The following is a 14,233-nucleotide window of genomic DNA, read 5'->3' on the forward strand; positions in this document are numbered from 1 at the left end:
ATCCACCTGTCGGCCTGACCCTCCTCTAGGGGCTCCTTGCTGGGAAATAGTACTTGTTATGGGTGTCTAGAATTCTTCCTGTTTATTATCAGTTCAAGCAAAGAATTTTTTTTTTCAATTTCTGCAGTATTGAATATGCTTGGAGGAACGTATTGACAGCAGTAAGTCTGTCTTTTCACTTCAGATTTCAGTAATTTTCCAGAGACACTGGTGCTGAGATCCTTAAACCCAGCTACACTGCTTTCCCCTGTCGGCACACTCTTATCCCATTGGTGTATGGGTCTCGTCCCATATCCATGGGCTGTGATCCCTGGCAGTGAATTTCTAAAAAAAAAAAAAAAAAAAAAAAAAAAAAAAGTATGTTGGAAGAGTTCTGAAGTTCTGTCAAAATATTTTGCATGGATTTTTATGGAACTCGAACTTTGGTTGAGTTGGGTTTAATCTTGGCTGCATTTAAGGTTTTGTTGGTATTACCTGGATTCTGGGAGACATGGAATTTGGAGGGTGGGAAGGTGGGTTGATTGGACAAGGAAAATGGGCTGAGTAGTCTGTTCATTTAGCCAAACACTTTTGACTTTCTATTCTGTGCCTGGTAGAGCAATAGATGCCGTAGAAATAGAGATGAAAACCACATCTTTACCTGTAAGGGTTTTGTGGGGGAAGGAAAATCAGGAAAGAAACGTTGACAGTATGGCCTGATGAGAATTACGCACAAGGAGTTGGGAACCTCGACAGAGGACACTCACCTCGAGCGGAGAGTGAGGGCGAGCCTACCGGAGAGCTGACCCAGGCTGGTTCTCCAAGGGCAGAGGTGTGAGGAAAACAGGAAGATCTGAAGCCGGGAGCGGATGCTTGACACGAGCGAGCTCTGGAGAGATGAAGGAACCGGGTAGGCGCAGGGCCCTTCTTCCCCTGAGGCTGAGGGAGAAAGACAAGGGAGGCAGACAGGCTTGTGGGAGGGGGTGGGGCTGAGGGAGCTGGCAGGGGCCTGACTTCTCTGGGTTATTCCGGGGAGCAAGGGGTAGGGGATGGAGAGCGTGGTGAAGTCTCCAATCAGCCACACGAGGCCCTCTGGCTGGGCATGCGCAGAAGGCTGCCTGCGGTCCGGGGTTCCAGACAGGCGAATCGATCCCCAGGGAGTGGGTGTAGCAGGGAGCTGCGGGTACAGGGGAGAAAGTGGGTGGAGTTGCGGCGGGCTGGGGACCTGCTGAGAGCAGGGGGCAGAGAAAATGGAGGCCCAGGAACCTGCACAGTCCTGAGGCCGCAGAAGCCAGGCTGAGAGATCACAGGTGAGGAAACTGGAGTTGCTGGGAGTGTAAAATGGTGCAGCCGCTGTGTGAAATGTTGGCGGTTCCTCAAAAAGGTTAAGAATTACTGTATAATTCAGCGAGTTTACTTCTAGGTATACATCCCAAAGAACTGCAAGCCGGGACTCAGATACTTACACACCAATGTCCACAGCGGCATCGTTCACAAGAGCCAAAAGATAGAAACAACTCACTTATCCAACAGATTAATGGATAACCGAAATGTGGTGTAGAATGTTAACTCAGTCTTCAAAAGGAAGGGAGTTCTGACACATGCTAGAACATAGATGAACCTTGCAAACATTGAGTGAATTAAGCCAGACCATTAGAAGGGCAAATATTGTATGATTCCACTCACGTGAGGTAGCTAGAAAAGGCAAATTCAGAGAAAATAGAAGGATGGTTGCCAAGCGAGGGGTGGGGGGGTGTAGGTGGGAGTTTTTGTTTCATGGGTACAGACCTTCTGTAGGGGATGATGAAAGTTCTAGAAATAGCTAGTGGTGATGTTTGCACAACACTGTGAATGTAATTAATGCGACTAAATGTACAGTTTAAAGAGGTTAGAATGGTCAATTTTATGTCATGTGCATTTTACCACACAAAAAAAATTTTTTTTAAAGTGCTGGAAGGAAGGAGGATAGGAGTTTCTCATGGTGAGGGCCAGGGCAGGGTGGGAGAGCTCCAGGGGGCAGTCCTGCGGAGGCCCTGGTGATGAGGCCAGTGAGCTAGGAACTGAAGTCTGGTGAGAGGGCAGGGCCTGGGTGCAGAGGGTGGCCTCGCCCCAAGCCCACATCCGGATGCACGTCGGGAAACTCTCAGGACAGCAGACAACAGCAAAACCTTAGGCCTCAGATGTCGCTGTACATAAATGACTTACAAAAGAGGTTGCTTGTAACAATAACCTCTTCAGTCTTAGAACTGGTCTGGTTCTAGAATAAATAAGTGTGCCAGGCCGAGTGTACAGTGATTCCAAACAGTTTAATGTAATTCCAAGACAAAGTGTGATTACATTTCTACACATATACAATATGCATATGTGAGTTTACAAATTTTAATTAATAAGTCGTTTCACCTCAGAGACCGAAAAAATGATCAAAAAGAAACTGTGAGTAACAAGCTATAACATAGTTCACCACAATGGGACCCCCCCCTTCTCACCCTACAGTTAGTAATATTACAATTAAAATAACTATATTCTTCTATAATTTTTTTCTGTTAAAATCATCTCATAAATTTACAATGCTATTATTAGTTTCCAAGACTAATATAAATTCACTCCATTTTTCTACAACGAAAATGATCATTAATTTAGAAGCACACGACGTCATGATGAAAAACACAAGCATTTTAGTAGCAAGGACTTGATCAGTTAAGAATTATTTTTCTTGTAAAACATTCTAAAGCCAAGTAAAATATCCATTCTTATAACATACCTATAATATGAGACTAAGGAATAGGTTACATATAGGCCTACAACACATTGGTTTGTCTTTAAAAAAAAAAGTAGACATTTATAAATAAAAAAAGAAAAGAGGACAATTCACATAGGAAAAAGAGGTACACGAGAAAATACTGTTGCACGCAATAATTTTCACAAAGATTAACATGGATTAACACTTTTTATTACAGAAACCATACAGTGAAGGAACACAACAGACCAGGGCTTCCATAGGGTAGTTGAGCTGAGATGACCTGGCAGAGAAAGATCTGGGCGAGATGACCCGGGGAGGGGCCACGTTCCTCAGACCGGTGACCGAGTCTCACCGGGTCTCCTGTTCCCTGTTCTCATTCTGGGGAGTGAGTCTTTCTGTCCAGAGTGTCCTGAATTCACGGGCTGTTGAAAGGTAAACATTTCAACAGATCCGTTCTCTTCCCATCCTAATGGATACCATATTTGGAAATGTGATATATCAGAGGCTGCAGCTCAATACATGTGGTCAAAGCAAAACGGAATGGAAAATTCCAGTCATTCTGATGTGTTGCCCCTCTCACTCATCTATGCTGGGGACCCAGAGAGAGCAGTGGTACCCTTCAGGGCCACCTGCCTCCGCTGTGCAGGAGCGAAGGTGCAGCCCGGGCCATCCCGGGCCCGTCTGAGACGCCCATGCTGACTCCGACTTCTGAAAGTTCCTCTTCCCCCTCATCCGTAAAGCTATACTTCTCCTATCAGAAATTTGGTTTGATATATATATACACAAACATATATATCAACAGCTACATCTATACAGTGATTCTACTAGACTAGAAATTCTGCTGCCCCAAAGTATGATTTCCTGGCCTGCTTCATTTGGTTAAAAAAATGCACACAAAGAGGATGAGGAGATGCTTTGGAGACCGGAAATGATTGTGCCCTGGAAAAGCCACAGAAGGAAGTTTTCAGGGAGCGGTAACACAACAGCGGAAGGGTGAGACGTGTAAGGGAGAGTGAGACGGTGGGGAGAAACCAGGCAGCGTGGAGGCGGCCAACAGGAGTACCTGCAGGAAGGGAGGCGGGGGTCGGGGGTGGGGTGGGGCCGCTTTAGGATCCATTCAGAAGTCACAGAAAGCTACAAAGGATGCGCATGGTCAAGTCACGTTCCAATTCCCAAGTTCTTCCTTATAACCTGAGCCAAACTATTAAAATAATCATAATCATAATCACAATAAATCCATCACCCCTTCAACCAATATCGAACAGGGAGGCAAGACCACCACTCACAGGGATAAATGGGTCCTTCTTTCTGGTTCTTGAGAGCTTCCTAGGGGTCCTGGGTGCCTGGGTGTGGGGCGGTGGTGACAGCAAGGTGGAGGCCAAGGTGGCCATGGAGACAGTGACCCAACACAGGAAGGGGGCGGCAGCACTAGGAGGCTCGTGTGGAGACTCGCTAAATGGAACTAGAGAGCGAAGGCAGAGCCCTATTCTATTTACTAAAAAAAAAAAAATAAAGCCAATTTCTATGCCTCTATTTTTATGATTAAGCCCCAAAGACAAGGACATAAAATTCATTTGGTTAATTAAAACACAGGAAAAAAGAAACCAAACAAACAGAAGAAAGTAGGAGTAGAATTAGGAGGGGCAAAAAGCAAAAGATTTTACAATGATGATTCTAACAACAAAACTGTAATAAGAACATACTACCAACAGAGTTCACAGGGAAAAAGCAAGTGCATTGAGAACAACCACCAGTTCCCTGCCTGGTTCCAAGTGTTTTGCAGTTTTCGAGGTGTTATCTGCTAAAGGGATGCCCTTTAGCTCACAGCAGGTCCTCTGCACTAAGGCTGTGGCACAAGAGAAAAGAAATTAACCAAAACTCTTAGGGACACTGGCACCTTCCAGGCTGTTCCTGCAGGACGATGGGCCCCCTCTCAATCATCATCTCCACTTGGATGGGTCTGCCCCTCCCCCGTGCCCCTCAGTCCCCAGCCCCCTGTTCCGGCTCACCAGCACTAAGAATCTCTAGGAAACAATCTAGGTCCCGCCTCCTGCTGACCAAGGCTTCAAACTGAAGTTTGACAAAGAGTAAAAAGTAAACCCATCCTTTTACACTTACTTTGTTTTAAAGGGAAAAAGCAATAAATGACAGCAGGTATTTGGAAAAGCTGACCAATAAATACGGGCACAGGGGTGTGTGACTTTCCCTGCAAAACACCCATCAACATATCGCTGGGGGCCCAGAACTAGCAGCTGCACCGTTGGGGCCACCTGCATCCCAGTGTCTCCCACTGCCTGGTGACTGGAAGTCAGTGGACCGGTGAATAAGGTAAACATTCACATCAAGACAAAGATCGGCAAACCAGGGATCTGTTCTCTCTGCCTCTTCCAAGATGTCAAAGAGAAGGCCTTGAAGATCAGTGTGGATACAACATGGCATGAGATCTCTGAATCTGGCCTGGGCTGTGGGCTCACCCTGTCCCATTAGACCTGGAAATCCTTTCACATTCTCTCGCGTTCACATGGAAACCAGTAATGCAGAGGGAAATGCTCATGTTAGGCTACACAACAGGATGGGTGGAACACACCTGCTGTGGGGGAACATGGCCTCCTACTGAAGAGGTGATTGCTGGGGTTTGAAAGATGTCAGTTATAAACAGAAACTTTCTTTTAAAAGTACCAGTTGAAATGTAAACTATAAAACACTTTAACTATAAAACGTAGCCAGATATATGCTTAAGTATCCACAGTCAATTATTTAGTTTATGAATTTTAAAATGTGACTCTCTCGATATCTTAGAAGGCTAACAGCATTTTACAGTGGCTAAAAACATATATACTTAACATATGCACTTGAAAATCACATTTGATTACAAAACACAAAGAATAATCTCTTCCTTGGTTTAATTTTTGTTGTGAAGATTAGCTATTTTCAGAGTTCACCTAAGCAACAAGGACCAGGGTATGCATTAATCATTATTTTCAACCCACACAGAATTCATAGTCTTTTAAATCCCAAGATCAAGCTGGCTGATTTCAAAAAAGGCTAAAACCAGGATGAATGCCCACGTTTGAGGTAATTATTGCCATCAGGTCACAGTTTGTGTAAGATAATGTATCTAAAACCTTCTTTTAAAAAAACCTTCAGGTGTTCTGTCAGAATTCCAGAAGACCTATGCAAACCAACCAGGATCTCTGAATCTGATTAGTTGGGTTTGCTTACATTGGAATTAAAGTTCTAGAAGATTCTAGAACTTGTGTAAACTACCTAAGAATTGAGGCAAACAAGCCCGGAGCCAGTCAATAAAGAAGTTTTTAAAATAAAAAAGAAATGAAACTCCACCCCAAACAACTGAGGAGATGCTTCGTGACAAACGGTAATTGTTTTCTAAAAGATTAAAAATCTAATCCTAAAGCATTTCTAAATTCTTGCCCCCTTTCGACCAAAATAAAAATGCTTCTGTATTACTATTCATCTCATACCTCGGCAAGAGACTCTCCTTCCTTATAACCTCAAAGTTGGCTGGTTTTTCTCAGTTGAAACAATGGTTGCCCTCCATTTCTTTGAGAAGTTTATCTCAAAAGAAAACCTTTTGTTCCTCTTTCTAAAAGCCATCTTGTCTTTCTCCTTTTTTTTTTCTTTTCTTTTTTTTTACACAAAGAAAACAGTTCCTGGACACTAGACCCACACATGGTATTTACAAATTTGGTGTGAATCCCGCATCTGGTTCTACCCAGAGCTGAAGAGTGGATCGCTTACAGAGACCAGAGTTGTCATGATATTTATCAGTGCAGTAAAAAATAGCATTTTGAAAAAAATATATACCTTTAGTATTGCCTTTTCTAGAATTAACTATAAGCAAGAAAAAAATTATTTTTTTTTAAAAGAAGGAAAAAAACAACACTTTTTTTTCCCCTTCACTCTGATAAGAGTTTGTTGTAGCAGCAGCACTACGAAAGCTAGTTGGTACACTGGAAAGGAATCGAAAATGAACTCCACTATGACTCAAAAGAAACTCCCCTAAGATTTTCTCTAAAAGTCAAACTGATTCTGCCCCTGCTGCTTGGATCCAATTCGGGAATCCCTCTTCACACAGACCTTCTGCTGAGTTCCACGCACAGGGCAGGGGTGGCATGGGGCCACGTTCCTTCAAGGCTTTTCTGCACACAGACGCCGAGGAGACAGCCGAGGCTGGCACCTGTGAGCACCATTCTGGAGCTGGGCAGGTGCAGGTTCAAGGCCCGGCTCCCCTACTAGCTGTGTGACTCTGGGCAGGTCACCAGCTCCCCAAGCCAGCTGCCCCATCTGTAAAGGGACCACTAATGCAGATTTCATAGGGTTGTTGTGAAGACTAAATGAAACAGGATAAACATGAGTGATTTTCAGCACAGTGTCTGGCACACAGAAAATGGGAGCATCATTAAATAGTTCATTAGAAATACGAGGCCACTCACTGAGGATTATTAAAATGGTTGAAACAAAAGCATATCTCCGTAAAGGTCTGATTGACAAAAAATTTCAGTAGAAACTTGGGGATCTCGGGCCACCATTGTATTTTCTCTCCTTTAACACAAGCTTTCTTAGAGTGTCAGCTTTCTCATCAGCGCCCTCCTCTGTAAATGGGGGTGTTGTAAGTGGCGGGTGTTGTTAATGGGGTGGCTGTGAGGGTTACGTGAGGTCACGCTCACAGAAGGCTGGGTCTGAGCCTGGGGTATTGAAAGCGTTCAGCAAATGTTGGCTGTGACCCACCTGAGGGACACGTCAAGTTTTAGCCAATAAGAGAGACAACATAATGTTCTGCTGCAAGGGTCTGAGATTAGGGGCTCTCAAAGGCTGGCGGGAGGCAAGCTGGGGCATCAGGCAGCTCCCTTCTGGTACAGGTACCCTGAGCAGGGGTGCCCTGCAGGAGGGTCACTGCCCTGGAAACTCTCTTGGAGTCTCGGGAGAAGCACTGGCTGGGAGCTGGCTCTCTGGAACTTCTAGAAGCTGCAAGAATGATGCGGGAAACCTCTCCCAGGTTGGGTCACTGTAGTGGGAAAGGGTGCCAGAAGCCTTGGAAAGGTTTCTACTGCATTTAAGTGTCATTTTGCCATCTCCAATTCTTTACCGACTCTAGTCTGTGGAGATGAGAAGTGAGAGTCCCAGGGATCAGAGCAGAAAAGTACAGACACCCGCGCCCGGCCCCCGCGCGCACCTAAACCCCGACGCAGCCACACTTCCTGGCAGGTCTGCTCTGGTCCATACCCGAGGTAACATGAGATTAGTTAAGCCCACAGCTCCGGGCAGTGCCTCCAGGTTCCCAACAGCAGCAGCAGCATTTAGGGTTACTAACCTCCGCTCCTCTTACAAGATAAGCCGTTTTGAAATAAATGCAAAAGAAAAAAAAAATACAAGTGAGGATAGAGAGGAAAGAGAAAGACAGATGGGATCGCATCAGTGACGAAGTCATTATTGCCCGGAGAAGAAAGAAAGGAACGCCATTCTGTCCATAGCTGGGGTGTCTTTGAGAAGGGTTCTTTGGCTAAAGAAAGGAACACTTTCACTTTCCTTTCCAATTTGGTGAGGACAGCTCTGGCCTGCTCAATTCTGAGGCTTCCCCATCTAAAATCTGTAAGACACACCAGGAAGAGAAGACAGAGACTGGGAGAGAAGCATGCACGGTCCTTGGGGCTGGAATGTTTCGTGGCAGAACGGCTCGTGCTGGCGCTGAGAAGTCCAGGGCCAGGCCTGTGGAAGAAGCCTGGCCTTTCTGTTGAGTCCTCCCTGCTGCTTGAGGGCACCCAGCCAGTCTCTTCTCTCTGTTTTCTGTCCTAGCAGCTACTGACCAGGTCAGCAAGAGCCCCATGCCCCACCCTGCCTGCAGCGCCAGAGACCTCGGGATGAGAGCTGGGGCAAGCCCGTCGACGCACCTCATTTCATCAACCACGGCCCATCAGCAAGAGTTCCTTAAGCCTCCTCATCTCCTTCCTCCAGTTTCCAAGAAAGTCTGCTCCACTCACTCACACACACTCACACAACCCAAATCCTCCAGCACAAGCTTGTTCAAAAATGAGTGTTTGCAATTCCAAAGATCTGGTCAGGGGAAATCCGCCAGTTAGCAGCTGGGCTAATCTCACCTTCCCTTCCTTACCTCCAACAATCTGGTGTTTGGGCGGGTTGAGTCTTCCAGGGTGAAGGGAACAAGGCCAGCTGGCTCCCACAGCCCGCCAACCACTCACCGCCAGTAAGGCCAGAACACACACACAGTCCAGGAGACAACCATCGGTTTGCCCCAACCCTTCTCTTCCCACTGAATTCGATCAACCACATGCTCCACTTCACAGTATTAATTGGCAAAGAGCCTCAGACTCTCCCACCCATCAGCCTGCTCACCCCTTCCCTTGGAAACAGCCAAAACATCATGAAAGAGGCACTACATGCAGAGGCACGGGTGTAAACATCCAGATGGATCAGTAAGACCCCACCGAGCAGAAGCAAATCGACCTATGGTTCCTAAGGCTCCAATTACGAGTTCTCCTTGACCTGTTCTTTTAAAGCTTCCCTTCTTAGCCTTCACACTGCTTCTTCAGTAAAGAAAGATGGAGCCAATTTCAGAGCAGATGATCTAGGTTATTTGTGGTCTAAATCAGGACTAGGTTAGCATTCCTCTACTTGAGAGCTGGATCCTAGGGACAGACATTTTATTGAAACTCAGACTGCAGGATGGGGTGGGAGTTCGGGCAAGCGCTGTGGAGCACACGCAGAGGCTGGCCTCTTGCACTGGGGTCTCTTCCTGAGGCTCTGAGCCCACAGTCATGTGCTTGGGCTGGAAGAGGAAGGCAGGTGGGGATTCGGGGAGGGCGCCCATGTTTGCCGAGCTCCTGTGGGCTGGGCACTGCCTGGTGTCTCCCTTGGTTGGCTTCAGTGAAGCCCATCATTCTGACCCTTCCTTCATCTGGGGCTTGGCAGTTTCTGGGTTTGGTGGGCAGCGTGTGAGCCCCTCAAGCTGATTAAAAAAGCCATCACGCAGCACCGTGCCTGAGGGGCACAGTCGGAGCCCAGTGGGCATAGCTGGGAGGCCCCACTGGACCCCTCTGCTGGCCAACAATTTCAGGGGGGCAGTGGCCCACGTCTGAGGGGCTGCTGGACTTTGTCACTGTTCTTCTAGTCTCCTACCATCCCTCCACCTTTTTTTTCTGACTTGATAGTTTGTCTCTAGAATTGTGTGCTGAGAAGATGTTGGCAGGGGGAGGGAAAGGGGGGACTGAAGAAGTGGGCAGTGTGGTTAGTGAGGGGACAGGAGGCTATCATTTCCCAGGGGAAGGTACCACCTGCCTGGCACCTTCCATCAGCTGTCTCCAGTGGCTTCCAGAAGGGGACAATTATCTCTTCACTGAAGGATATAAGTCAAACTCCTAGTGTGCTGATGGGAAAAGAAGGGACACTGGGAAGAGGGGACACTGGGAAAAGGGCTGGGTCAGCTCTGACCAGAAGGGCTTTTTTCAATTGACAAGTAAATATCAGATGCGAGGGAGGCCCAGGATCTAGTTAGCAGATTTCACAAGTGCAGGGCAGATGGGAGAGGACCACAGCTTAAAAGTTCAGCCCATGAGATGCCTCCTCAGATTTCCTCCGGCCACCGAGAATCTACAAAAATACAGTACTGTTGGTGAGACCACGTTGTCCAGAGCCCAGTTTGGCCTGTATAGAGATAAAGGCTTTGATTCTTCTTCAAACTTTTGTTCTGTGATGGATCTTGGATCTTTCTCAATAGCTTTTTTCTAATTCCTGGATCTTTCCTTTCCTTTTTTTTTTTTTTTGGTCTGACAAAACTGGACATCTGTATGTCCCTCCTGTCTACTCAGATACTCACAGATACAATAAAATAAATTTAAATATTAAAGAGAAAACATAAAGATACTTGGAATAAATGTGCACTTAAAACCCCAACTAAAGTATCAAAATGATGATTATGATAGTAATTACAACAGTAATAACCAAAATAACTAGTACAATAATATTATCTTTATGAGCAGCATGGAACCTTCATTCCTGATCTGGAAGAAAAGGAAAGAAAATGTCAGGTGAAAGAGTAACTTCCAACTTAAGGAGACAAAATAATCTTCTTTAAACTGGAAGGCTATGTTGTCTTTTCCTGTAAAAGCTCAGACCTAGAAAGGGCTGGAAGTGAACTGTACAAGGGTTCCAGGATGCTACCCAATAAGGCAAAAATGCTGGCTCGTCTGCAGCCGAGACATCTGTAACTGGGCACTGCTGCCCTCTGGACGCCGAAAGGCCAGCACAGAGATGATTCTCCAGGCTGGCGCGGCTCTGGGAGCACCCTGGCTCGTGTGTCCTCCAAAGGCTATACACCCCCTACCCTCTCTGGACGGGCCATTTTCGTGTTGTCTCAGATCGATGGCACTTCCTTATCTCCAGAAGAAGATGTACTGATCGTGACGCCACGAGGGCAGCAACCTGTCCTGCCGCAAACAGCTCCCCGGCTGGGTACCTGGGGGTCTGCTCGAGGGTGCCCCGCCTCCAGTGTTCATGGTGTCCTTCCTTCCTTCCAGCCTAAGGCCTGGACTAAGCTGGTTCCAACCTGGGGACTGATTTCTTTGTAGGGTAAGTAGAATTTATGGTTAGAAAGGGGAAATTTCCAGCGTTATTTCACATTTCACAGCTAAGAGCTAAGGTAAGGGTTTGGCTTCGTTACTGAATTAGGTTTGGATATTACGATAAAATACCTTTCACAGTAGATCGTTAAAGGAGACCACAGAGTGAGGAAGGACAGTGGGGGAGGGTGAGGATGGACTGCTGTCCAAAACTGGGAGCCACCTCTTTGCACTTTGGAAACTTGGCTTTGGGGTCTGTTAAGGACACAGCATCAAGAATCAAACGATTAGGACCACACTTTAAAGCGCCATCTATGACCAGTTAAGGGTCTCCCAACATTCATGCCTTTAGGAGTAATTTGCTATCGACAGAGAAACCCCTCCACCCCGACCCCAACCAGTGTTCAAAGCCTGAGAAAATTTCCAGAATGTATCAAAGGGGCAAAGAGGGCAAAGGGCAAATTTCCTTGGAAACTTAACTGCCCGTGGGAGTGTTTTCCAAAGTGCAGTGTAACACCACCTGGTTACCCTCACACGTGTCCCTCCCTCCAGCTTTCTGCCCACAAGACCCCTCTAAAATCAAAAACAGAGGCATGCCTTGGGTAGGTCTGGGTAATGCGAGGAAGGATTCAGCAGCAAACCACGGGTGGTGGTTGTCTAAGAGGGAGGAGCTGTGAGAGCAAAACCCAGCCGGCGCAGCCGGAGGAGAGCAGGGCAGGGCTGTGAGAGTGGAGGGCAGTGGGGGTCTGAGAACAGGGGGCCGGGCTCCAAGTCTCCCCTCCACCCTGCGGACGACCACAGGAAGGTTGTGCCAGGCCTGGAGGCGGGAGGCGGCTCTCCTTGGCCCCTCCCACATCAGGAAGGAGGCAGCTGCCTGGCGAGAGGCCAACACCCCTAAGACACAGATGGGACCTCTGGTCCCACAAATGGCAGAGCTGGTCCCCCGGGAAGAAATAGGTGAGGGTGAAGGGTGGGGAGTCTCTCTTGCTCTGTCTCCAAAGTCACAGTCAACTGAAGTCATCACCATCGTCAGATCTACCCACCACCATCCATCTCCCACATCTCAGGTCCATGGGCTCTCCTAGCCCCTGCCAGCTCCCTGGCCCCCTCTGCTAGCAAACAGCCCAGGAAAGACAAAAGGTATTGAAATAAAATAGAAATTAAAAAAAAAAAAAAAAAAGGAAAGACCAGAGTAAAATGTTACAACAGCACAGAAGAAGGGCCGAGATGACGTGACTCGCCTCAGCCGGCTTCTTGGAGTACCGTGGAAGTAAACCCTCACACCGCGTCCATCGGTCGGTAAGGCACTAGGAGGGAACGATGTAAAACCGAGACTGCAGAGCCGGGGGCGGTGGGTGCCGGGGGGGCAGGAGGGCAGCACCCACTCACACCCATGTGCACACACCTGGACCACCGCGTGGGTTACATGCCTACATTAGATCACTTTTTGTTTGTGCAAGTACGTTGAGGAATAGTCTATTGGTATTCTTAGGGTAGAACACGAAGCAGAACAATCAGGTGCAGGTGGCTACGTCTACGGGGGTGTTGGCGACAGCTGTGAGCCCTACGCTATGTCACGAGGGACTGATCCAAAGAGAAGAGAAATCTTCAGAAAAGAAAAGAAGCTAAAGTTTGCAACACACATTATTAGTGACACTTGAGGACTATCATTGCTTAGGGATTCATCCAGAGTGCTCAGAAAGAGAAAGTGCACCCTCTCCTGGGCTCCTCCTTCTCGCGGGGTCCTCCTTCAGCACCCCCATCGGTCCTGGCAAGCGAGTCAGAACCCGGTTTTGCCGACCCCAGACCCACCCCCGGTATCAGCCTCCTCAGGCCATGGCCTGACCTTTCTACAGGGCTGCTGACTCTTTAGAGTTCTGGAAAAATCCCTAATTCTTACGTTCAATCATTAAAAATCTATTGGATTTCCGTAGCAGGTGTCCCCGACAGCAAATTCTTAAATGTCACTTGCTGCCATAATGAAAATAATCTTTGAAAAGTTCATAGATAAAGTTCTTCAAAAACCGAGGCCCCCCCTACTTCTGGAATCTTCTGTCACTCTTTCCTTCTCCTTTCCAGTTTGGTGCAGAATGGGTTCGTGAGCTGTGTTTTCTGTTACTGACGTTTTCTTTTTTGTCCTTTTTCTTTTTTTAAAATAAAAAGCATAGATTTCCCCCCTCCTTAAACCCCTTCCTTCCTAAAATGTTCTCTTCTCTGCTCTCAGTCCTCCTACTTCCTAGTTCAAGTTTCATTTGTGTCCCGCCCCTGCCCCCTGCCCCTCCCCTACCCCGTTTGCATTGTTTATGTGCGGCACAAAAAGCCCAGCTCCCACCTCGTCCCTCTCCTCTCCTTCCTCCCCTCTGGCCATCCTCCCTCCCCTCCCCTCCCCTTCCAGTGTTTATATGTAAGGGTACTGGTTGACCTTGGCGGGGCTCAGTGGGTATCCAGTGTAGACGGTGGAAGCTGGAGAGGCGCTGATGTAGGTCTGGTGGGCAAACTGGGCTGGATACTGACTCGGGTGGATGGTGGGCGAGGGCAGGACCCGGGGGCCCATGCTCACGGGGACCTGGTGGACGATGCTGGCCGGGTAGGCAGTGTGCTGCACGGTGTGACGCGCTGAGCCTTGGGAGGCCACCAGGTGGGCCACGGTGCCAGTGGAGCCCAGGGCCGTGGGCGCCGTGTAGGTGTAGAGGTGGGGCTGGGTGGGGAGGTGGGCAGCGGCAGCGGCGGCGGCGGCCAGGTGGGGGTGCACCGTGCCGTGGCTGGGGCTGTTGTGCGGGAAGGAGTACGGAGCCTGCGCCATTGTGGGAGTGATGTAGGCCTGCTGCCTTCGGTGGCTCCCGGTGCGGTCTGCGGTCATGTGCTGCTGAGCCTGGAGAAGGAAAAGCACCAGGAGAGGGCTGCATGGGGGGCTGGATGC

The 14,233-nt window shown here is 48.0% G+C and overlaps 1 protein-coding gene across 10 annotated transcripts in view; it reads right to left on the reverse strand.

The window, feature by feature from the left end:
- Positions 1-217: 217 nt before the first annotated feature.
- The window catches only part of HIPK2 (homeodomain interacting protein kinase 2), a 183,405-nt gene continuing 169,389 nt past the window's right edge, over positions 218-14,233 (reverse strand). For 8 of the 10 annotated variants that reach the window (XM_032483477.1, XM_032483473.1, XM_032483472.1 and 5 more), the window contains one exon: positions 2,267-14,185. In XM_032483477.1, the coding sequence (XP_032339368.1) occupies positions 13,712-14,185 (474 nt within the window). In that variant the 3' untranslated portion in view covers positions 2,267-13,711. Of the gene's footprint in view, positions 325-746; positions 919-2,266; positions 14,186-14,233 lie in introns of those variants that run through there. The other 2 variants (XM_032483479.1, XR_004321301.1) reach the window with 2 other exon arrangements.

The sequence above is a fragment of the Camelus ferus genome, chromosome 7 (assembly GCF_009834535.1).
Source record: "Camelus ferus isolate YT-003-E chromosome 7, BCGSAC_Cfer_1.0, whole genome shotgun sequence".
Lineage (NCBI taxonomy): Eukaryota > Metazoa > Chordata > Mammalia > Artiodactyla > Camelidae > Camelus > Camelus ferus.